The sequence below is a fragment of the Carettochelys insculpta genome, chromosome 1 (assembly GCF_033958435.1).
Source record: "Carettochelys insculpta isolate YL-2023 chromosome 1, ASM3395843v1, whole genome shotgun sequence".
In the NCBI taxonomy this organism is placed as follows: domain Eukaryota; kingdom Metazoa; phylum Chordata; order Testudines; family Carettochelyidae; genus Carettochelys; species Carettochelys insculpta.
This window is the reverse complement of record NC_134137.1, coordinates 7,732,520-7,757,360: the sequence shown is the minus strand read 5'-3', so window position 1 is coordinate 7,757,360 and position 24,841 is coordinate 7,732,520. Positions and strand designations below refer to the sequence as shown.

Genomic DNA, 24,841 nt, shown 5'->3' with positions numbered 1-24,841 from the left:
GTTCCTTCAGTGGATTGGTAATAGGTGGTAGTGTTTTTCCACACAAAAGGATCCACAAGGTCATTTGGGTTTCACTGGACCATGAGTCAACCAGATTGATCGCATCTGTATCAGTAGTTCTTTCAGGAGATTGATGCAAGACATCCGTGGTAGAACAGGAGCAGATGAAGGTTTAGAACACCATTTGATCACAACAAAACTCAAGTTCAAGCTCAAGAGGTGCACCACAAAAGTGACCAAGCTGGGACTGAGATTCAGCACAGGAAACCTGAAGGATATAGGACAAGAGCCAGTTCCAAAGTGAATCTATGCCACAGATATGCACTTTTGACAAACCTCATACCAAAAGATGCTACCTGTGCGAAATAATTGGGAACATACCAAAAGAGCCTGGAAAGAAATATGCAATGTAATGTTGGAAAAGATGACAAGGCATCACAGAAAATGGATCACAACAAAAACTCTAAGAAAAATAAAGGAATGAAAGGACAGAAAAGCAACAATCAACAACAGCAAAACAAGAATAGCCAAGGTGGAAGCTAATTTTCAGAAGCCAACAGAGAAGTCAAGAAGTCTGTACAAGAAGGATGAAGGTATTGGGATGGTAAAAGGACAAACCATTTAAGAAAGGATATAAAAAGCACATGTAAACAAGGAATCTAAGGGTTGAAATGAGTAATTGTTTCAAATTTATATCTTGTTTGGCCTATAAGGGAAGCATAGTTGTTTGATTAGAAGTCAAATATGGTTTCTTGCATTGTTACATTCAATATCAAAACACAAATAGTTGAAAGAAAAGCATATTAACATATCAACTTTGTCCTATGCAAAGGGAAACACTCCCAATGCACAGCCCCTGTAGCTGCAGGTCCTACAGCCTATCAGAGCCCACCTGGCATTAGAAAGCCAGCATCAGAGATCACTTTTATCAAGTTCAGGGAGGATGATAGTGGATAAGAATGGGGCTTCGCTGCTCCTTGTAGACTTGGCTCGCTCCTAGGACTCCCTGGATCTGAAGCAGAATTTGACACACTGTGGAGGGAAGGAGGCAGGTCAGGATCAATATCCCAGTTCTCATGTGCTCAGGGTGGAATATCTGATTAATTGTTTATAGCAGTTAAGAAAGGGATTGTCACAATGTGTCTTTGTCTCTCTAGAGTGGGATAATGTTTGGAGTCCGGGCTGGTTCCATCTTTTCTGAGCACCTGAGTCATGAACAGATTATCAGAATGGAGACAGACACCTTGCCCCCCAGTTCCCTCACTGGCTCAAGAGCCCTTGGTGAGAGGAAGGGAGTTACTGTGAGGACAATTTCCACACACTCACCATGCGAGTCTCAGTGCTGGTAGGAGAGAAGAGCTGATTCCCTTCAGGCCCATCTGGTTCTCCAGGTGAAAGCCTGTGAATCTCCAGTGAGAATCTCTCCTGGCTCTCTTGGCTGGAGCAGGGGAGCTTGGGGGCTCTCACAGCCACCCAGGAGCCTGACATGAAGTTCTGTCTCCTACCCCTGAAGGAGCCAGGGCCCAACATATTGTAACCACCCACATGTGGACTCAAATCTGGGACCTCTGGAGCTTAAAGCATTTACAGGAGCATTTACCAGCTGAGCTAAAAGCCAGCTTGTGGTCAGCTAAGGCCCTGGAAGGCATCAACCCTTTCTCTGTTCAAGTTGTCTAAGTGCTGCTATATGGGTCAGAGAACCCCATCTGGTAGGTGTGTGGGTTCCAATAGCACTGCCCTGACTAAGGATGATCCCCCTTGGTTCCAGGCTAGGATGATGGACAGGAAAACAGATGTCCAGTTTCTCCTTCCCAATTCTCCCCAGTGATAAGATAAAACTGCCTCCTGCCCCTCCTGACCATACACACCTCCAAGATGATCGAGAGCCTGTTTGTGTCTGGTGACTCTTCTGCAGGTTCCCCAACATGACATGCTGTTTTCAGACAATCCTTGTGCAGAGCCTGCAAAGGAAGGGACAGTCAAGAGTCACAAGTGAGAAATTGGGAAAACTTCTCCTCCCTGATAATGGCCCCCTGCTGAGCCAATCAGCACCTAGGGTTTGAGAAGTGGGAGGCTGAAACATCTCAGCTGGTGTCCCAAAGGATGGCCCAGGTCACCACCAAAGGAGATCAAACTCAAAGCAATTCCAGCCACATCTGTTTGGGACGACCTCCCACAAAGCCATAATTGGAGTCTCTGAGGTTGCCCCTGACTTGCATCTAAGTCCTGCCTGGTGATGTTGGGGTCTCTCTGTGAGGTCACCACCACTCCACCACCTTCCCCCAATAGGCTGAGATCCTGGGGCATGCCTTTGTGATATCACTGCCATACCCACCCCTCCCCTGCAAGACTGATGTCCTGACCCCAGCCAGCCTCGTGGGATACACTGACTATCACAATAAAGTTCCCTCAAATGAGTTTCAGACCGACAATTGTTCATACTCATTATTGAACAAATGTTAAAGATGAACTGGAAGTGCACAGACACGATAATTGCAGAGAAACAGCACACTCAGTCGAATGCATGGTCAAGGAGCAGGCACAGCATAGAGAGGGATAGTTTAGTCACTTGAACGTTGGCTTTGTAACCCAGAGTTGTGAGCTCAGTCCTTGAGGAGGCTGTTTAGGAGTCTGGGGCAAGTAGATTGGTCCATGGAAAAGGGAAGCCACTGGACTCAATGACCTCTGCAGAGCCCTTCCAGCTCTGTCAGACCCAAGTCTTCCCAGTCAATAGCCACCTCCTTGGCCAATCACCCCTGAGAGCTGGAAAGTGGAGGTGTCTCCGCAGAAGTCTAAAAGGACGGCTCAGGTCACCACAGGAAAGGAACAATATCTGAATACTTTTCCAACCCCATATCTATGTGAGGGCCCTCATAGCGACAGCAGCCTCTCCCTCACCACTTTTAAATGAACCCCTCCTTAGTGGAGGCAGGGAGGAATGGAAAAGGGGGGAAAGAAGCAAGATAAGAAGAAGATAAAGAGGGAGTCAAAAAGAAAAAGAGAAACCTAAAAGGACAAACTCCCAATGCCCCCACTGATTCTATGGGATAAAGTCCTTGGTAGGAAATCAAACCACTTAACCTAGTGATGTCTATGTCTAGATTCAGCTGGTACCAAGTGGATCAGACTGAACAGATTCCAAACGTCTGTGAGAATCTTATCTTCTAATAAGAAACTACAAAATCAGTAGTTAAGAGAGGAGAAAACTCCAGCTAGGTTCTTCCTCTTGCTCAGTTCTAATTCCCTCTCAGTCCCCAAGGAGAGACCTAGAGAAAGAAGCCTTGCTGCTGCAAAGCCATAGGAGTCTCTGAGGTTGCCCTATCTTGCCTCTCTGTCCTGCCTGGCTGATGTCAGGGTCTTTCTGTGAGGTCACCACCTCCCCAACACTGTCCTCCAATAGACGGAGGTCCTGGAAAAGTCCTTTGTGATGTCACTGACACACCCACCCTTCCCTTGTAAGGCTCACCCTGGCCAACCTCTTTGGAGGCTTGAGTGGCTTTCCCTGGATCATCTCTCTTAGTGACAGCTGAGTGAGGGGATCACACTGGCTGCACAGTAAAGCCCCAGAGGATGCCCACGCTCAGTGTGTCATTAAGAAGTAGACTTTAAGGCCAGAAGGGATCATCAGAAATTTCAATCTGACCCCTACATATCCCATCACTCTGATATATCACTATAACTAAATTTTGATCCAAGCATGCACCAGAAAGGCATCTGGTCTTTATCAGAAAGCATCAAGAAATGGAGAATCTGTCACTTGCTGTGACAGTTTATTCCAATGGTGACTCACCCTCAGTGTGAAACATTTGTGCCTTATTTCTATTTGTCCATTTTCACCTTCCCGTCACTGGGCTTGTTCTACCTCTCTCTGCGACATTAAACAGCCCTTTTAATGCCTGACATGTTCTCTCCAGGAAGACACTTAGCTACTTCAGTGAAGTCATCTCTCAGCCTTCTTTTGTAGGAGTTAAACAGACTCAGCTCCTTTCAGCAGCTCACAAGAAATAATTTTTCTTTAGCATCTCTTTAAATTGTGGCCCCTAAAACAGGCTGCAGTATCCAATCCCAGTCTCACTCATGTTGTGTCACCTGCCTGCCCTACTCCTCTGCTCATGTCTCTAATGATGGAGAACACTGGATAGGTGTGTTTCGGGTCTTGTCCGTCAGTCACACCCATCCCCATGTGAGAGAGGGATGTGGGAGCGTGGGAGTCACCTCTCCCTGTGCAAACCTTGAAGTTAAGAAGGTAAATAAAACACCCCACCCATGGGGTATTTCTTCTAGCAGGGGCTGAGTCAACTTGGTGTTCATCTGAACATTTGAACTACATAGTTACGATTGCCATTGAACTCACTGGAGTGCAAGTAATTCTACCAGATGTCCTGTATTTAGCTTAGGGAAATATGGTCACGCTACACGTAAAGGTGCTCACCCCTTGCTTAGGTAAACCCTTTTATAATTCAATTTGGCTGTGTGGCTCCATCTACTGTGCTGGGTGATAATACGACCTGGAGAAGCTGCACCACCACCCAAGTGATGTGACAAAGGGACAGACCAGCTGCTTGGTTAGAGGGGTGCACTGAGGGTGAAAATGCACCTCACTCATACCCTGCAGAGTCCAAATTAAACACCCTGGTCCATGTGTCCAAAGCATGGGGCAGGGCTTCTACTCCAAGTACAGACTCAGATATGGCAGCTCTTTGATTCATTTCCCACTGTATTGTCACCTGGGCAGGGCACACCTACCTAGAACGCTCCCCTGCTTCGACCCCCAGACTGAAATGACCCCAGGGCAACAAATTAGGGAAACTTTGTGGCTGTTCCCCCGTAGATGAACTATTAGAAGAGTGGGAACTGCCAGATCCATATCCAGTTTAAGTATCAGAGAGGTGGCCGTGTTAGTTTGTATCTTCGAGAACAACAAGAAGTCCTGTGGCCCCTTATAGACTCACAGATATTTTGGAGCATAAGCTTTCGTGGGCATAAGCTGTTAGTCTATAAGGTGCCATCATCTGTTGCTGGGTGAGACTCTTATGTCCTGGTATCAGCAAATCATTTCTTCACTCCCAGGAGATGCTTTCAAGCTGAAGTTCTCCAGGGTCTATTTTCTGCTTTTCCTAGTGCTAATGGGGTTGAGGAAATTGTCTGAGAATCCTGACCAACTAGAGACTCTTCAGGGACTTTACAGGGGAATTATAAAGGGTGGTTATCCAGGATGACGTGTGTCAGATATTTGAGATTCATACGCTGAGGCCCAGGGCTCTGCCTCCCTGCCACAGTGAGGTGAATTCCTCTCTCTCCTACTTGGGGTTTTGGTGAGTTGCCTGTTTCTGCATTAATGCTAAAGTTAAGAGCTCAGGAGGACAGCCATGGTTCAATTAAAAAAATTTAGTCAGATTTTACACCAGCACAGTGATTTTAAATGTTTAGTATTTCAAGAAACATCAAGGGGGTTTATCCAGTAAATGTGGAACAACAAATGTATTCAAGTGTCAGAGGGGTACCCGTGTTAGTCTGGATCTGTAGCAGCAACGAAGGGTCCTGTGGCACCTTATAGACTAACAGAAAAGTTTACAGCATGAGCTTTAGTGAGTTAACTCACTTCTTCAGATGCTGGACCAGCATCTGAAGAAGTGAGTTAACTCATGAAAGCTCATGCTCTAAACTTTTCTGTTAGTCTATAAGGTGCCACAGGACCCTTCATTGCTGCAACAAATGTATTGGAAACAGTGTTTGTTTTTAATATCAGTTCATTGTCTTTTACTGTGTCATTCCGTCTATCTCTGCAGTTTTCTTTTCTTGGGCTGTGTGTTTTTTCCTCTCCTTCTCTCAAGAGAAACTTCCTTTCCCTTTTAGGAACTGCAGTGAAATCCCCTGTAATGGGGATCTCTGTTATCAGAGGGCTCACTTAGAAAATGGGTCACAAACTGGCCAGATTCTGATCTCCCATTTTGTCTTCAGTGAATCACTCCAGATTTACACCGGCTTCCCTGAGAGCAAAGTGAGGACCCTGGAGCATTGAAATTTTAATCTTCCATTCCTGGTCTCAGAATACATCAAGAAATGGGGGTTTCATTCAGAGTCTTTCTGCATCAAGATGGGATAATGATCTCTGTAGCTGGATCCAGAGGTGTGATTTTCTCAGCCAAGAACTACCACATAAACACTGGGAAAGAATAGATCCATTAGAGAACAGTAGAAAAACTTGCAAAGCAGCTAGGAGTTCACAATAAATACACACAGAGGGACTTAAATAAATGGAGAGGACAAGAAACACAAAATGACAGCAGTAATTTCCGGCTGAGAGGAAAAAAAGCACTGGTGTAAATTTCTCTCCCTCTGTGTTTGGGGCAGAAGCGGGGAATGAGAGGGACATGAACTATTGAGATCACAGTGCCACACAACCCTGAAAACAAAAAGCAGTCAAATAGCACTTTAAAGACTAGCAAAATAATTTATTAGGTGAGCTTTTGTGGGACAGACCCACTTCTTCAGACCATAGCCAGACCAGAACAGACTCAATATTTAAGGCACAGAGAACCAAAAACAATAATCAAGGAGGACAAATCAGAAAAAAAAAAGATCAAGATGAGCAAATCAGAGAGTGGAGGGGTGGGGTGGAAGGTCAAGAATTAGATTAAGCCAAGTATGCAGACGAGCCCCTATAGTGACTCAGAAAATTCCCATCCCGGTTCAAACCATGTGTTAACGTGCTGCATTTGAATGTAAAAGACATCTCGTCTGTTTCCCTTTGAATAATGGTGTGAATTTTTTTTTTCAGTAACACTCATAGTCTTAAGTCATTAACAGAATGCCCCATTCCATTAAAATGTTGACTAACTGGTTTGTGGATCTAGAGTGTTTTGATGTCTGTTTTGTGCTCATTAACCCTTTGTCTAAGGGAGTTAGAAGTCTGTCCAATATACAAAGCATCTGGGCATTGTTGGCACATGATGTCATTTATGATGTTAGTAGAGGAGTGTGAGAAAGTGCCCGTGATTCTGTGAATAACCTGGTTAGGTCCAGTGATGGTATTTCCAGAGAAGATATGTGGACAAAGCTGGCAGTGGGCTTTGCTGCAACGAAAGGTTCCAGGACTGGTATTCCTGGGGTATAGACTGTGGCTGTTAGTGAGGATCCTCATAAGGTTGGGAGGTTGTCTGTAGGAGAGAACAGGCATGTCACCCAGGGCCTTCTGGAGTGTAGCATCCTGATTAAGGATAGGTTGTAGGTCTTTAATAATTCGTTGCAGTGGTTTGAGTTGGGGGCTGTAGGTGACGACCAGTAGTGTACTGTTCTTGGCTGTTTTGGGCCAATCTGGGAGTAGCTGGTCTCTGGGTATGCGTCTGGCCCTGTCAATTTGTTTTTTTACTTCTCCTGGTGGGTAATTCAGGTTTATGAACCTGAGGGTATAGAGTGTGGCTGTTTATGATGCACATTAACACGTGGTTTGAACCGGGATGGGAATTTTCTGAGTCACTATAGGGGCTCGTCTGCATACTTGGCTCAATCTAATTCTTGACCTTCCCCTCCACCCCTCCACTCTCTGATTTGCTCACCTTGATTATCTTTTTCTGATTTGTCCTCCTTGCTTACTGTTTTTGGTTCTCTGTGCCTTAAATATTGAGTCCGTTCTGGTCTGGCTATGGTCTGAAGAAGTGGGTCTGTCCCACAAAAGCTCACCTAATAACTATTTTGCTAGTCTTTAAAGTGCTACTTGACTGCTTTTTGTTTTGATAGTGTATAGACTAGCACGGATCCCTCTCTGTTACTATCACACATGCAGAACCCTGAAAGTGTGGGAAAGAGAGTCCTGAACAACCTGCCTCACGCACAGACCAAAGAGGTGTAATGAGGTTCCTGGAGCAGGGGCTGTCTAAGATAACATGGCCCACAGAGTGATGCAGGTTCTTTCTAACATGTTCCCATTCTTACCCCCTCCCGCTGAGTGTGGCAACATGAGCAATTGACCACTGAAAATCAGCTTGGAAAATCTAGGTCCTTGTTTCTAACGTGCTGCAAAACACTAGTTACAAGAAATATTTCTGTGAGCTGTTACTGTGACATCTGGCACCTGATTTTTGTCCTGGGTGAAGGTATCACTGTGGGACAGGGCTGGAAGTTCTTGGTTTGGAGCAGGACCAGGCTTAATGAAAATGTTGCGTGGGCAAATGCGTACATTGGTGTTACTTTTTTTCCTCCCACCATCACCCCTGCTTCAGAGGGGATCCAGACCCCGTTCTCCCACATCAGCACCAGGCCATTGATTACACTTCAGATGGAATGCTCCCAGGGAAGTCCATTCCATGTACAGGGGCATCTCCCCTTGCTCAGTGTGAGTTACATGTCCCTTGAAGAGTCACTTAATTTGAAAAGGCCCTTCAGGATGTTCTGGCTAACTGCTCTGTGGGCATTAACTTCAAATGCAAAAATGGTACATGCATCCAAATAGAACAATCATGTTCAGCAAGTCACAGCCTATTCATAGACACATTTGGTATAAGATTTGCTGCAAATATATAACGGCAGTTGCAACAATGATCTACATGGCCATGTTTTAGTCTGATTATAACATAGAGAATAAATACTACAACCAGCAAATGCCTAGGTCCCTGTCAGCAGAAGAGCAGAAGTAAGGATGGCCTGGAAAATGGTGGATTACTACATTTAATTCTGTGATGCTGTGGTGGCTTTTAGGGATTGGGGATGGTCAGTGGATCAATGTAGGCTTCGAGATGTCAGATGTGTCGGGGGGTCCATGTGGACAGATCCCACAGGCCACCTATGGCTCCTGGCCACTCTTGGCTCATCATACTGATAAGCATTACCAAGCAGTAATAACAAGAAGAGCAACAAGAATGCTTAAAGGTCTAGAGAGCATGAGCTATGAGGGAAGACTGAAAGAACTGGCCTTGTTTAGCTTAGAAAAGAGATGGCTGGGAAGGGACATGATAGAGGTTTTCAAGTACCTAAAGGCGGGTTACAAGGAGGAGGAAGAAAAATTGCTCTCCCTGCACAATAAGTGTGTATGTGTCCTTTTTGGTGTGTGTGTGTGTGTGTGTGTGTGTCCTCGTGTGTGTGTGTATCAGAGAGAGAAGTGCATGTTTGTGTATGTGAGTGTTCATGTGGATGTGTCTGTGAGTTCGGGTATTGCGACAAAATGTATGTTGTGGCAGCTGAAACTCTGTGTGTGTGTGTGTGTGTGTGTGTGTGTGTGTGTGTGTGTGTGTGTGTGTGTGTGTGTGCGCTCTTGGGGAATGACTCAGTGAGTGCTGAGGAGAGTCAGAGTCTGCAGCTGTAAGACAACATTTGTTGAGGGACTGAGAGAGACAGAGGGCATGCGGAGTGAGACAGGCAGTGCATGTGTGTATGTGTCTCTGTGTTAGGGAACTGTGGAGACAGTGAGAAAACCATCATTTTAGTTCCCGCCCAGCTCAGACCAGGATTCCCACAACACATGAGGAAGTTTGTCTCCTCCTGGCCCAGCCAGGCCCCTGCTGATCTCTGAGCAGCACCTGAGGGGAGGGACTCCAATCTGCTCTGGGTGGTGATGGACTGGAACACCGCACTGCCAGGGACAGGCCACACCACTTTGACTTCCTTGGGGCTGGGCTGAGCCGCAGCCCATAGCTGGCAGGCTTCAGAGCGAGTGAGGGAGGGACCAGAAGGGCAGGGTCAGGGTCACAGAAAAGTCCAGCCATCCAGCATGGGGGAGGGGCTGGAGAAAAAAGGAGTTTGACCTCATATAGTGAGGTCTGGAGGCTATGTGGGAGAGGGTGGGTTTAAGAATGTAACCACATAAAAATGGCCATATTGGGTCAGAACAAAGGTCCACCCAGCCCTGTATCCTGTCTTCCACCTGTGACCAATGCTAGATGCCCCAGCGGGAGTGGACAGAACAGGTAATCACCAAAGTGATCCCTCTCCTATCACCCATTTCCATCCTCTGACAAACAGAGGCCAGAGATACCATCCTACCAATCCTGGCTAATAGTCATTGATGGACCCAACCTCCATAAATTTATCTAGATCTTTTTTCCAACATGGCTAAAGTCCTGGTCTCCACAACATTCTCTGGCAAAGAGTTCCACAGGCCTACTATGCGCTGCATGAAAAATCACAGCACCTTCGAACTGGAAGGGACCTCGAGAGGTCATTGAGTCCAGTCCCCTGCCCTCACAGACAGACCAAGCACCATCTAGACAATCCCTGATTGGTGTCTATCTAAACTGCTCTTTCATATGTCCAGTGACAGAGATTCCACAACCTCCCTAAGCAATTTATTCCAGTTCTTAATCACCCTGACAGAAGGTTTTTCCTCATGTCCAACCTAAATCTTTGCTGCAGTTAAAGCCCATTGCTCCTTGTCCTATCCTCACAGGCGAGGGAGAACAATTTTTCTTCATCCTCCTTGTAACCCTCCTTTAGGTACTGGAAAACTGCTGTCATGTCCCCTCTCAATCTTCTCTTTTCTAAACTAAACAAGGCCAGTTTTTTCAGTCTTCCCTCATAGCTCACGTTCTATAGACCTTTAAGCATTCTTCTTGCTCTTCTCTGGACCTTCTCCAATTTCTCCACATCTTTCTTGAAATGTAGTGCCCACAACTGGACACAATACTCCAGTTGAGGCTTAATGAGTGCTGAGTAGAGTGGAATGATTTCCCATGTCTTGTTCTCAACACTCCTGTTAATACATTCCAGATTCGTGTTTACTTTTTGTTGCAACAGCATCACATTGTTGACTCATATTTAGCTTGTGGTCCACTCTGACTCTTAAATCCCTTTCCATGGTACTCCTCACTAAACAGTTGCTTCCCATTCTGTACGTAGGAGGCTGATTGTTCCTTCCCAAGTGGAGTACTTTGCATTAGTCCTTATTAAACTTAATTCAGTTTATCTCAGACAATTTCTCCAGTTTCTCCAGATCATTTTGAATTATGACCCTATCCTCCAAAGAAGTTGCAACCCCTCCCAGCTTGTAATCATTTGCAAACTTAATCAGCGTACTCTCTATGCCAATATCTAAATTGTTGATGAAGATATTGAATAGAAATTGTCCCAAAACAGACCCTTGTGGGACCCCACTTGTTATGCCTTTCCAACATGACCATGAACCATGAATAACTACTCTCAGTGAATGATTATCTAGCCCGTTATGAACCCATCTTATAATGAGAAAAACTTCCTTTTGTTGGTTTTAAACCTTTTACCCATTAATTTCATCTGGTGACCCCTTGTCCTTATGTTATGGGAAAAAATAAATACTTTTTCTTATTCACATTTTCCACACCAGACATGATTTTATAGACCTCCATCATACTCCTGTGTCTCCTCTTTTCTCAGCTGGGAAGTACCAGGCTATATGTAAATAAGTAAGTAATTCAATAGGAAAACAATGTTGGCGGTTATAGGCTCAGATCAGCATATTCACAAGCAGGTGGGCAGCACTGCTGATACTCAGTTTTTCTTTTTGATTGTTGGTCCCAGGCCAGTACAGGCAACGTTCCCTGCACTTGGTGCCTTTGAGAGAGTATCAGCATCTCTTTGCCCTGGCAAGCCATGGAATTCATGCGTGGGCATGACAATATATACTCACTTTTGTTTCTAATTGCTGTTTGTTTGTTTTTTTTATAGTTATTATATGATCTACCCAGGGAAATAATGGAGTCTCCATCCTGGCAGGTATTTAAGTCTTGCCTCGACAAAGCTCTGGCTGGGCTGATATGATGGGTTTGGTCCTGCCTAGGGTAGGGGGCTGGACTTGATGGCTTTTTTAGGTCTCTTCCAGCTCTATTGTTCTATGATTCTAAGATTCTGTGATTCTATATAACTTCATTGATTTTTGTGGGTCAGCGCATCCCATGTTCTTTCTAAAGTGATGTTGTGAAATGATTATAACACAATTGTGACACATATAATAATACAGTAGCCGTGTTAGTCTGTAGCTTCACAAAAGAAAGGAAGCGCTCATGTAGCACCTTAAAGCACTGTTTCATTTGTTAGGTAATGAGCTTTCGGTGGTAAGAACCACTTCTTCAACCACAGCATCAGGGGCTCTACACCTGCACGTCCACTAATGTGATATGTGCCATCATGGGCTAGCAATGCCCTTCTGCTATGTACATTGGACAAATTGAACTGTCCCTACACCAAAGGATGAATGGACACAAGTCAGACACCAGGATGCTGAATACACAAAAACCTGCAGGAGAGCACTTTAATCTTTCGGGACATCTTGTAATGGATCATAGCGTAGATGTGTTATTACAAAGAGATTTTAACAGCATAATACAAAGGGAGACATATGAATTAGAATTAATTTGCAGGTTTGATACATTCAACCCCAGGCCCAACAAAGATCTCCATTATCTTACAAATTAAAAGGACAATTTTCCCACCTTTGATATTCACAGGAATGGCAGACATCCCTCTTAACTTCATTTACTCTTCCCAGAGGTCCTTTCTTTCTTTCTTTCTCCCCATCCCTGCACGCACTGTTTTATGTTTCCCTGATTTCTTATTTCCACTGCAGAATATGATCAAGAAGGACTTACCCACAAACCTCATAACCTAATAAATAAAGTCATTAGTTTTTAAGGTGCTGTAGGACTGCTTGCTTTCTACTATGCACAACAGGTTATATAAGACCCAATTTACTGACTAGGATTATTCTGTTTGTATGCATGTTATTAGTTTTGTATCTGAAGTTATGAATATTAATTATGTATCTGTACGTCAAATGTAAATACAACTGGGTAACATCAACTAGGAAAGATGTTGTCAGTCTATACAGCTGGTTGGGAAGGGCCTATTCAGGGTTATGAACCATTAAGAAAAACAACGGGCCTTAGGAGAACCTTATCTCCCACCTGGTGAGCTATCGTAAGAACTCTTCAGGCAGCCCATGAATAATGGATGCTATAACGCTAAGGCTGTGTCTACACTAACATCAAGCTTTTGAAAAAGGCATACAAATGGGGGAAATCAAAAATGTAAATGAGGCACAGGTTTACATATCTGGTCCGTCATTTGTATATTACCCTTTCAAAAGAGCTTCTTTCGAAAGAAAAAAAAAACAGTGTAGACAAGGGTTTCTGGGAAATAAACCCTGTTTTTGAAAGAACCTTATTCCCAAAAAATTTAGGAATAAGGTTCTTTTGGAAATGGGATTTACTTTCCAAAGAGCCTTGTCTGTGCTGCTTTTATTTCTTTTGAAAGAAGAATATGAAAATGAGGGACCAGATATGTAAAGCTGCACCACATTTGCATTTTTGATTTCCCTCCTTTGTGTGAGTCTTTTGAAAGCACAATACTAGTGTAGGCACAGCCTAAGGGTAAGTCTACACAGCAGCCTTATTCAGAAATGAGCGATTCCAGAAGAACTATTCTGGAATAGTTTATTTCAAAATAAGGCTGCTACACCAAAAATGCATTTCAAAATAGCACTTAGCTACTTTGACATAGAGCATCTACACAAAATAAGGCCTATTTTGAAATAGAACCTTTGGATGCACTATGGCTTATTTTGATGTAGGCACTATTCCTTGTTTTAACAGCACCTGTTTTGAAATAGTTATTCTGAAATAGGTTTTAATCCTCATGAAATGAGGTTTGCCAACTTCAGAATAAGAAGGTTGCTGTTTTGAATTTATTTTGAAATATAACAGCTGCACTGTGTAGACGCTAGGATAGTTATTTCAAAATCACAGTTGTTATTTAGAACGATTGTGCTATCTAGACCTACCCTAAATTGGCACAGAACCAAGCCACATATCTCTGTATTTCATCTCGATGTGCCTTTACATTACCATAAGCTGTTTTGAGAATCAAATTTGGAAACAAATGTTTGCCACCATAAACTAAAAATATTCAAGGCAGGAGTAATATCTCTTATGGTTCTTCACTCCACACAGAAGAAGACTCTTGGAAACCTTTGAGGAATTAAAGACTGAACTGGGGGATGCGATGGACCAAGACTAAAGTATTTCTAGCTTGTTTATGGAAACCTGAGAAGTTCTAGTTGAAGTTTGTTATTAGGTAAAGCTATTTCACTAAGAAGGCGGTGAAGCACTGGAATGGGTTGCCTAGGGTGGCGGTGCAATCTCCATGGTAAGAACTTTAAATGTTGAGGATTGACAGAGACCTGGCTGGAATGGTTTTGTTAAGCTGGCCTTGCCTTGCATAGGGGATTGAACTAGCTGACCTCCTGATGTCTCTTCCAACCCAAATCATGTTGGATTGCATAAACCTATGACTTTAGAAAAGTGATTTTGATACAGTCTTCCACCATGTTTTTGTCAGGAAGTCAAAGATGTAGTAATTAGATAAATGGACTAAAGGGGGATAGAAAGGTGGCTAAATGGTTGTACTCGATGGGCCGTAATCAATGATTCAATAAGTAGTTGGCAACCTGTATCAAGTGGATTGCCACATGGGTGTGTCCTGGGGCTGTTTTTTTGAGTTTTTTTTTTTCAAATCATCATTAATAAATTGGATGATGGGATGGAGTGCTCCCTCTTTAAGTTCACAGACAACACTAAGCTGAAGGAGAGGCAGATACACTGAAGAATTATGGATATCGCACGGTGGGATCTGAACAGTTTGGAAAATTCTGTCAAAATACATTGGATGAGATTCAACAATGAAAAATGCACAATCTTGCACTTAGGTTAGAAGAATCCCATGCACTACTAAAGACAGGGGAATGACAGTCTAAGCAGCAGTTCTGCAGAAAAGGAACTTGAGGTTACAGTGGACAAAAAGATTGCTATGAGTTAAGAATGGGCCTTTGTTGCCAAGAAGGTTCATGGAATATGGGGCTGCAGTAGCTCTAGCATTGGCAGCATGTCATGGCAAGTGATTATTTCCTTCTATTAGGCATCAGTGAGACCACATCAGGAGTACTGAATCTAGAGAATGAGTGTGAACACACTGGGGATAATTCAGTGAAGGTCAAGGGAAACGATAAGGTAGTGGGGGGAATGTCACTTATGGGGAGTTGTTGAGGAAAGTATGCTTATTTATTCAGAAGGAAGGAAGATTGAGGAGGGATTTGGTATCAACCTTCAAAGAACTGAAGAGGGGTTCCAAACAGGATGGAATGATCTCTTCTCAGTGGTTGCAGGCAGAAGAAGGGGAAATAGTCTCAAACTTCAGTGTGGGATTGGATATAGTCATGGATTATTAGCATGGATGGATATTACAAAAAACAATTTACTAGGAGGATGGTGAAGCAGTGGAAAAGGTTCGCTAGGGAGAAGGTGGAATCTTCATCCTCATAGACTTGAAAAAGCAGGGGATAAGATGACTTGTTGGGGGTATATGGCTTTAAGCAGTGTATTGGACTAGATGACTGCCTCAGGTCTCTTCCTAACATAATCTTCTAAGACTCTGTTGTTCCACCAAACTTTGATTGAAATGTTTTGCTTAGTGTCCATCCATGCTTCCTGCATAAACAGTTTTTTTTTCCCCATAAAGGTATGTATCAATATTCCCTGGTTCCTTTCATGTGTTCGTACATTTAAATTATAACCTCATTAGGTGTTTGAGTTCAACCTTTTCCTGCTTAGGGATGTGCAAACTGCTTTTATTGACTGAACTTAATTTGCTATCATACAGGTCATTCAGCTGTGCTGATTAGTTCTCTCTGCAGGCTTCTTGTGTCTTCACTATAATCTAAATAATCTTCTGCCAGTGTTGCCTACTGCCTGTTCCACCCACCCTTCTAGACTGGTAGTAAATATAAAAATATTGACAGTACCATATGTTTTAAAGTATGTAACTTCCCTCATTCTGCTTTTCTTCCTTACCAGGAACCTTGAGTATATCTGAACCTTATCAACTCATTGACCATCTCATGGCAGATTTCAACCTCACCCCCTCAGACCTTTCAACATTTATCCTAATGGGTATCCCTGGCATGGAAGCTGCCCATGTCTGGATTTCCATCCCTTTCTCTTCTGTCTACATTATTAGCCTGTTGGGAAATGTCATGGTTCTGTTTATTGTAGGGAAAGAGCAGACCTTGCACAAGCCTATGTACCTGCTGCTCTGCATGCTGGCACTCACAGACATCACCACGACTACCTTCGTTATTCCAAAAGCACTGTGTATATTCTGGTTTAATTTGAAAGACATTACTCTTGTTGGCTGTCTCACCCAGATGTTCTTCCTTCATGCAGTTTCTATTATGCATTCAGCCATCCTTGTGACAATGGCCTTTGACCGTTATGTTGCCATATGTGACCCCCTGAGATACAGCACCATCCTCACCAATACACGAATAGCTAAGCTAGGGCTATTGGGTTTGATAAGAGCTATTCTCTTAGTTCTGCCCCTACCCCTGCTCCTGAGCAGACAGCCATTTTGTGCCAACCGCTTTATCCCCCATACATATTGTGACCACATGGCTGTGGCAAAGATGTCGTGTGGGGACATCACTGCAAACAGATTGTATGGCTTGGGCATGGCATTTGTAGTCATGGGGTTTGACCTCACAGTTATTGTCTTGTCTTATTCTGTGATTGTCAGGGCTGTCCTCAGAATTGCTTCCAAGAAAGCCAACCAGAAGGTCTTTGACACCTGCACAGCCCACATCTGCGTGATGATGATGGCTTACCCTGTTGGGCTGTTCTCCACACTGACACATCGGTTTGGACATGACATTGCTCCCCACATTCACATCATCTTGGCCAATCTGTATTTCCTTCTTCCTCCGATGCTCAACCCTATCATTTATGGGGTCAAAAGCAAAGAGCTTCGTGACAAAGCTGGGAAATATATATGCAGAAGTTGCTCCCTTGGGGCCACTGACTTTAAACCTACATCACAAGAGAGGATTGTGACAACTGCACCATGTTACCGTGGATGTCCAATAGTGATCAAACCCATTAAAACCATATGATATGCACTGAGCCACTATGATTTTAATTAAATACAATACCACATACTCAAGAGATTATAGGAGGCTTTTAAAAAGATAGTCAAAACCATATTGTTTGATGGTTGATTGGCAAAGAGGCTTTTAAAGGAAACCTCAACCTCTAGTTGGCATTTTGTGCTAATCAGAATGAGGGGAATAGATATACAAACATATATGTGAGAAGGCAACAAGAAAAAAAATGGATGAAAATCTTGAGTCTAAATGCTTCTGATAAGAGAAATTTATTGAAAGGTAAGAAAAGTGATGACCAAGTAGGGACCATTTTGACTTATATGTTTGAAGAAGTTATAAAAAAATTAGCTAAACCAGAGTCCTTTGCAGCTGTTTCTTAAAGCCATCTGGAGAGATGTTCTCTTTTGGTGATCTTTCTCCTCAATGGGTGAACAGTTGGTCTGTGTGATTCTGCTTTCAATTGCTCAGTACCATTCCTAATATTCAGTTCATATCTAGGATGTTCTAAATCTGTTGCTCATGTGCCGGTGTGCTCAAATCTAGTAAACTGCAGTTAGACAACAACAAATTACCTGCCTCTAACATTGGATCAGACGTATTGTTTTTAATTTCAAAGACTTCTATGAACTGAAACTTTCCCTGCTATGGGGTCCGAAAGAACAGGATAACAGATTTTTCTGTGAAACTATTACATTAACTTGGAATCCAATCCTTTCTGACTTAGAACAGTGAATTTTCAAGTAGCTTTCAAAATGAGTTTTCAAAATGCACGCTAATCATTCCCATTGTCAAAGTTCTTCTTGGGTTTTGTGAAAAAGATGAACTGGCAATTTGCACCAAATGTCCAGGTGATTGAATTGGTTACAGTGATATGTTCATCACAAGCTAGATTGGCTGAAAAATCATTTTTGCTATATTTTTTGAAGATCATGGACAGCTGGAGAAACAGTCGAGAGTTACCTCTATAGTTCAATGGTTTCATTCTGGAAAAATCCATGTTTAACAGTTTCAGGTTTCAGGTTTCAAACACAAGGATGATGCTAGGAACAAAGACTTTAATGAGCTTAGCCTGTTTGCTCTTTCATTGCTGATGGTACCTTTTGTGAATGTTGCAGTTTAAAGACTCTTTTTTTTCATATGCATTTATTTTAAAAAACCCTGTGCAAAAAGGTGCAAGAGGAACTTCTAAAATATATTTTTCTTGCTAGGTCCCACATGCCAGGACACAAAATCTGTTGTGAAGGGCTTGCACCAATTAAAGAAATTATTCCACTGCTCACTGTAGATATGTACCTTGAGCAGCAGAAGTGTTCTATTTCTAATTAAGAGTGTAAGGCGGAAATGGCGGTTACCATTATTCTCTACTTTTAGAGCCTTACAATAACAAACTAATTCAACACAAAATATAGAGATAGACTATCATGACTGAATGCAATTATCATATAATACTCTTTTGTTGTTTTTCCATTGAATGTGTCCTGGATTACTGTGTGCTATTTTTAACATTGTCATTTGCCAGTGCGTGTGCGTGTGCGTGTGCGTGTGCGTGTGCATGTGCGTGTGTGTGTTAAACATCTTTGTACTCTCAGTCAGGATAAAAGCACCAGTACTGGGATTTGGATTTTGAATTTGTTTGTAATCTCATAGCTTTGCTGTTAAAGTGGACAAACTCCTGATGTGGCCTTTGACTTATATTCACAAACAAACTCAAAAACATATAGTAGGCATCTCACAAAAAGACTCCATGTGTTACTTCACATAAAGATCAATGTGCTGTTAAAAAAACAAAGAAATAATTAAAAAACACTTTATTTAAAGCAAAAGGGCTCTTCACTTACGTTTTAAGTAGGGCTGTTGAACAATAATCGCACGGTTAAACAATAAGAAGAATGCTATCCATTTAAGTATTTCTGGAATAATTGAATACATTCGTCTGTGTACTCAATATATTTGTGTCCTATTCAAACAAGTCCTTTTGTATCTCAGCCCCAGCTGTGGGTGGCACAAGACCAGGGTGGGATGGACTCAGAGGTGGGCAGAGCAGAGTTCTGTGGGACTCAGCCCTGGGATGGAGGGGTAGACCCCACCATTGGTAGTGCAGAGATCAGGAAGAGGACTCAGTGCCAGACTCAGAGGTGGTGGGAAGGTCAGTCCCAACCCCAGGAGGCAAAGAGAGTGGCTCTGGGTGATCCCTGCAAAGGGTGGATGGCTTGGGCAGCTGTCCAGGCTGCATTATTTTAAAAATGTGGTCCCCTGGAAGGGGAAAGGGATGTGCATCAGGTTCTTTACTTCCTGTTTACTTCTGTGCAGGAGCTGGAACAATGCTGCTTCATTTTCTTGTGCGCCCTCTCGTGGCCCTTTGCTTACTGCACCTTGCCAGAGACCATCTCTGGGGCAGCTAATGCAGGTTCCCACCCTCTGCGACCCCACAATGAATGCACATTCATTTTTTTAATGTGTTAATTATGTCCTGAGTTCATTGCAACCTTTAATGTGCGTTAATTGGCACCCCTAGTGTTAAATGATTTGGGGCTCTCTGAGCTATCAGTGCAGCAGAAATGGCAAGATGAGCTGAAGGCAGAGCAGCAGAAGGAACCAGAAACAGGAGGGCCTGAGAAGGAGCCCCGAAGGCAGAGCTCTGGTGCACGCAGAGCAATGGCACACACTGCAGGAGAGAGGGCTGGACCGCAGGCAGAAGAGTGGTGCTGAGGCAGAGCTGAGGAGCTGGGTCTGGCCCAGACAAGAACCAGACCTAGATCAGCATGAGCCAGCCATGCCAATGGGGAGCCAGGGATGAGCTGCAGTGGGGAGTTGTGGGGCCAGAGCCAGGGTTGTGGATGCCGGCTGTGCCAAGAGTCAAGTAACAGCCAGATACAATGTGCAACACAGAGAGAAATCACCAGACAAAAGGCTCAGAACCCCAGGCTCAGAACAGGAAGATGTGACTGCATTGAGAGGGGATATCCTGGGGATAGAGGTCCTGCTACTTAGATCCTGAGGCCATGTGGTCACTGCCAGAGCAGGTGACTTACCTGCAGTAAGACCACAGTACAGCCAAGGTCTGATAAGAGGTCCTGAGACCTATGAGATTCAAACTGTTAACTCTCATTATATCCAAGTGTGTGATGTCCCCCTGCCCTCTGAGCCGGTTTCCTTGTTTCATTAAATGTTCCTCATTTCCCTTACTTGTATAATTGCTGTTTAATAAATTATATTTGGTTTGAATTTAATGTAGTGATTACTGGGTGAAAGATGCAGCAGGTGCGAGGAACATAGAGTGGGGACACCCTATCCCTGTCCTGCATTGCCATTATGTGAATGGGATTTCCTATGACTCCCGATGATGTTGCCATTACAATGACATAGCCCCATGGGAGTGTGGAAAGGGAGTCCTTGAGATCAGGAAGGCCTCTGTGTAAAGGAAGAGGAGATGGGAACTCAGACCCTTTATCAAGTAAATTCCTCAGAAGAAGGTCAGAGAGAGGGAATCTTACAGCATTTAAACTGGGGAAGAGAGACAAAATGACTTTCCCTGACAGAGTCCTTGGGACATCTGTAGGACGTGATAGCAATCGGCTGAGGGAAAACCGCCTTACATAGGCAGAGGTTATCATAGGCTCAGGAAGGCTTAATTTTCCCTATGGTCCAATGGCTTATGGTGGCCCCACCAGATCTTTGCCCCTGTTGCCCCTTCAAGCTTCTCCCCCATTGCCCCACCTGTGCTCCAGCTCTTCCAATTCCTACTCCAACCCTCCACTGAGACTCTGGCTGCTTGTCACCGAATCCTCCCTTTCCTTCCCTAAGAAGCCTACCCCTTGCAAATCTTCTCTCTCCTCTGTCTCCGTTGCCTCTGTGGTTGACGTGACATTCACTGACCCCTCACTCCCTCCTTGCCTTCACCCCACCTTACGTGCCCTGCCGCCTGCCGCTCAAGGACACGTTCTTTTACTCCACCCACCTCTCCCATGCCCCCACCCCACCAACCCTTTGTTACCCCCTACTGGCTGCTTCTTGCCAGTGAAAAAGAGTGGCACATTTAAAAGTAGGACCTAGCCTGCTGGTCCCAAGTGTTCCAGCCCCCGTCCTACATTTTCTGGGAAAACAATAGTGCTGAGACCTGTGGAAAAAAAAGGTAAAATCTGTATATGACCGTGAGAGCGGCAGTGACACCCTTCCCCGCCCCCACCTCTACTATCAGCACCTGTGCCCTGAGATGAATTGCTTCAGCATCATCACGCACAGCAGCAGGAGGAGTTGCAGAGTTCGGCCGGGTGGAGGAGCCAGACATCAGCCAAACAGCAAGGCCCTTTTTATAACTTCACCCACGTGGAGGGAATCCCTTTGTTTTCCTGGTGTGACAGTATGACCACGACGGAGCTTTCCACATGAGCAAGTCGCCCATCCGTGCCTAATTCCACCGCACCCAGTTCCTATCTGCTGCTCTGAAAGTTCACAGTGAGGTTCTTCACATGTGGATGGTCATCACCTGAGGCCAGTCATGAGTCAAGTACTCTGATTCACTTGGCTGGTAACCCTTTCACAGTAGGTTAGCCAAGCCTCCTGAGGAGGTCTTCCTGAAGCAAACAGACAATCCCCTAACTTCAAACACAAACATCATCTCCAGATCTGAAGAAGTGGGTCTACCCCACGAAAGCTCATCACCTTATAAATGATTTTGTTAGTCTTTAAAGGGCTACTGGACGGCTGGTTTGTTTTCTTAGGACACAACCTAACACATCTGCCTCCCTGTTACAAAAATGATACACACACATGAATGGGATAACCAGAGGAGCCCAGGCTGACAGGAAGAGCCTAGCCACAAGGGTCACCATAGGGCTCTACTTTAGTCCCGTGCAGGGCTCTCTTAGCAGCTATGCCATATCAGATGGCTCCTGTATGGCTATCCCCAGGTATTCGAAAACAAACATAAAGTCCTGCCAACTCTGCTCACAGGTCAACACCAGTGACATCATCACAGGACCTAACACCAACTATGCCATCAGGGGCTCCTTTACCTGCACGTCTACTAATATAATAAATGCCATCATGTGCCAGCAATGCCCCACTGCAATTTACATTGGCCAAACTGGACAGTCTCTCCATAAAAGAATAAATGGACATAAATTAGGCATCAGGAATGGTAATGTACAGAAGCCTTGGGGGGGAACATTTCAATCTCCCCACACACTCAGTGGCAGATTTAAGGGTGACAACCTGAAACAAAAAAAAAATCAAAAATCAAATGGAGAAAGAAATCTCTGAGCTGCAACTTATTTGCAAATTTGACTCCATTAACCATGGATTAAACAGAGACTGGGAGTGGCTCGCAGCTTACAAAGGCAGTTTCTCTGCTGTGGGTATTAATATCGCCCCATTAGACTCTGACAAAGGCTCACATCCCCCTGTCTGATCTGACTTGCTTTTTCCTCTTTTGATACATCCTATTGATAATGGGCCATTTCCACCTTGCTGAATAGACCTTGTCGGCTCTGGCCTTCCCTCTTACTGGGACCCCACTCTTTAAATACCCCTCTGAAACCCCGCCCCCACACTCATGCATCTGATGAAGCGGACCTTTGCCCACGAAAACTTATGCTCCAAAATATCTGTTAGTCTATAAGGTGCCATAAGGCTTCTTGTTCTATAACATCTTTGGCAGCAGCAAGTTAACAGTGAGAAAAATTGTCCCTAAGAAACAGACCCTTTTAGGCTACGTCTACACGTGAAGCCTACATCGAAATAGCTTATTTTGATGTAGCAACATCGAAATAGGCTATTTCGATGAATAACGTCTACACGTCCTCCAGGGCTGGCAACGTCAATGTTCAACTTCGACGTTGGGCAGCACCGCATCAAAATAGGCGCTGCGAGGGAACGTCTACATGCCATAGTTGCACACATCGAAATAGGGATGCCAGGCACAGCTGCAGACAGGGTCACAGGGCGGACTAGCGCTTCCGGGGCAACAGCTAGCCGCTCCCTTAAAGGGCCCCTCCCAGACACACTCAGCCTGCACAGCACGCGGTCTGAGGAGCCATAGGCACACAGACCCTGGGCGACGCAGGCATGGACCCCCAGCAGCAGCAGCAGCAGCAGCAGCCACAGGTCCACCCAGCCCTCCCGGCAGGAGCAGGGCTCGCCCTGATCCATGCCATGCGGGAGGCAGCTGAGCACCTCCTTGCTACACCGGAGGAGGAGCTGCCCCCAGGGCAGCAGGGCTCAACCCCCAACCCTGCAGCACCCCGCCCCCCCGCCTCAATCGCCGGCGGCTGTGGAGCTACCCCACCAGCACCGACTGGTGGGAGAGGCTGGTGCTTGAGGAGTGGGACGACGACCGCTGGCTCAGGAACTTCAGGATGAGACGGCAGACATTTATGGAGCTGTGCCAGTGGCTCACCCCCGCACTCAGGCACCAGGACACCGCCATGCGGCGTGTCCTCCCTGTGGAGAAACGGGTCGGCATCGCTGTCTGGAAGCTGGCCACTCCAGACAGCTACCAGTCCGTGGGACAGCAGTTTGGTGTCGGCAAGGCCACCATCGGGGCTGTCCTCATGGACGTAAGAGGACCCACGGGGGGAGGGCAGGGGAGGGGAGGGGGGACCGGGCAGAGGAGGGCAGGGCAGGGCAGGGGAGGGCAGGGCAGGGCAGGGCCATGCTCACCCCTCATTGGTGCTCTCCCATGTGCTTTCCCTGCAGGTTGTGCATGCCATCAACACCATGCTCCTGCACAGGCTCGTGAGGCTGGGGGACCCAGATGCCACCATCGTGGGCTTTGCCACCCTGGGCTTCCCCAGTTGCTTCGGGGCTCTGGATGGGACTCACAACCCCATCCGCGCCCCGCATCACAGTGGAGGACGCTACTTCAATCTCAAGGGCTACCATTCTGTGGTCCTCCAGGCCTTGGTGGACAGCCGGGGCCGTTTCCAGGACATTTATGTGGGCTGGCCTGGCAGCACCCATGACGCCCGGGTTTTCCGGAACTCGGGCCTGTGCCGCTGGCTGGAGGTGGGGACCTACATCCCCCAGCGGGAGATCCCTGTGGGGGACACCACCATGCCCCTCTGCGTCATCGCAGATGCTGCATACCCCCTCCGGCCCTGGCTCATGCACCCGTACACGGGCCAGCTCTCCGCTAGCCAGGAGCGCTTCAACCAGAACCTGAACCATGCGCGCCAGGTGGTGGAGTGCTCATTTGGCTGCCTGAAAGGACACTGGAGATGTCTCCTGACCCACCTGGATGCGGGCCCCAACAACATCCCCCTGATTGTGGGTGCCTGCTGCGCCCTGCACAGTTTGGTGGAGAGCAAGGGGCAGGCCTTTTTCCAGGGCTGGGCTGTGGAGGCCAGCAGGGCCGACATGCAGCCACCCGCTGCCTCCAGTCGGCAGGTGGACCCCGAGGGGACTCGGGTCCGGGAGGCCCTGCGGGCCCACTTCGATGATGAGGCCGCGGGGTGAACTCTGCCAGGCCTCCCACTTCCCACCCCTTCCTCCACCACACTCCCTGCCCCAACGCCCACACCATGGAGCACCCAACCGCACCCCCCACCCCACTTTTCCTGGACAAATGACAGCACACACTTGTGGCTGAACTTAAACTGCTTTTTCTTTCAGAACTTTTTTTTTTTACTATAAATATGAAACAAGAACAAACTATATGCAACATGTGTGGAACCAAAGTAATATGTACAAATAAAACAACAGTAACAAAAAAGTTTGTTCACTAATAAAAAGAAAACCAGGGATGATAAAGGGGAGAACTATTTACATGGGGGGGACGGGGCAAACGGGGGGCACAAATTAATAAGTCACAACTATATACAAGGGGGGGCACGTCCCGGGCCCCTCGCCCCTAAAGTCCAGCACTGGGCGTGGGCGGCTGGGAGCCCCGCCGCGGCCGCAGCCCTGTCCGGGGCTGGCTGGGGGCGGGGCAGACCAGAAGATATGCCC

The 24,841-nt window shown here is 45.6% G+C and overlaps 1 protein-coding gene across 1 annotated transcript; it reads left to right on the top strand.

Moving 5' to 3' along the window:
* The first annotated feature begins 15,820 nt into the window (after nt 1-15,820).
* LOC142007652 (olfactory receptor 52N2-like) lies at nt 15,821-16,903 on the top strand. Its single transcript, XM_074984341.1, has one exon. It carries the CDS (start codon nt 15,857-15,859, stop codon nt 16,901-16,903), a length of 1,047 nt encoding a protein of 348 aa, XP_074840442.1. The 5' UTR covers nt 15,821-15,856.
* The last annotated feature ends 7,938 nt before the right edge of the window (nt 16,904-24,841 follow it).

Coding starts and splice junctions, on each gene's coding strand:
- LOC142007652 (XM_074984341.1), top strand. CDS start 15,857: ATGGCAGATTTCAACCTCACCCCCTCAGACCTTTCAACATTTATCCTA.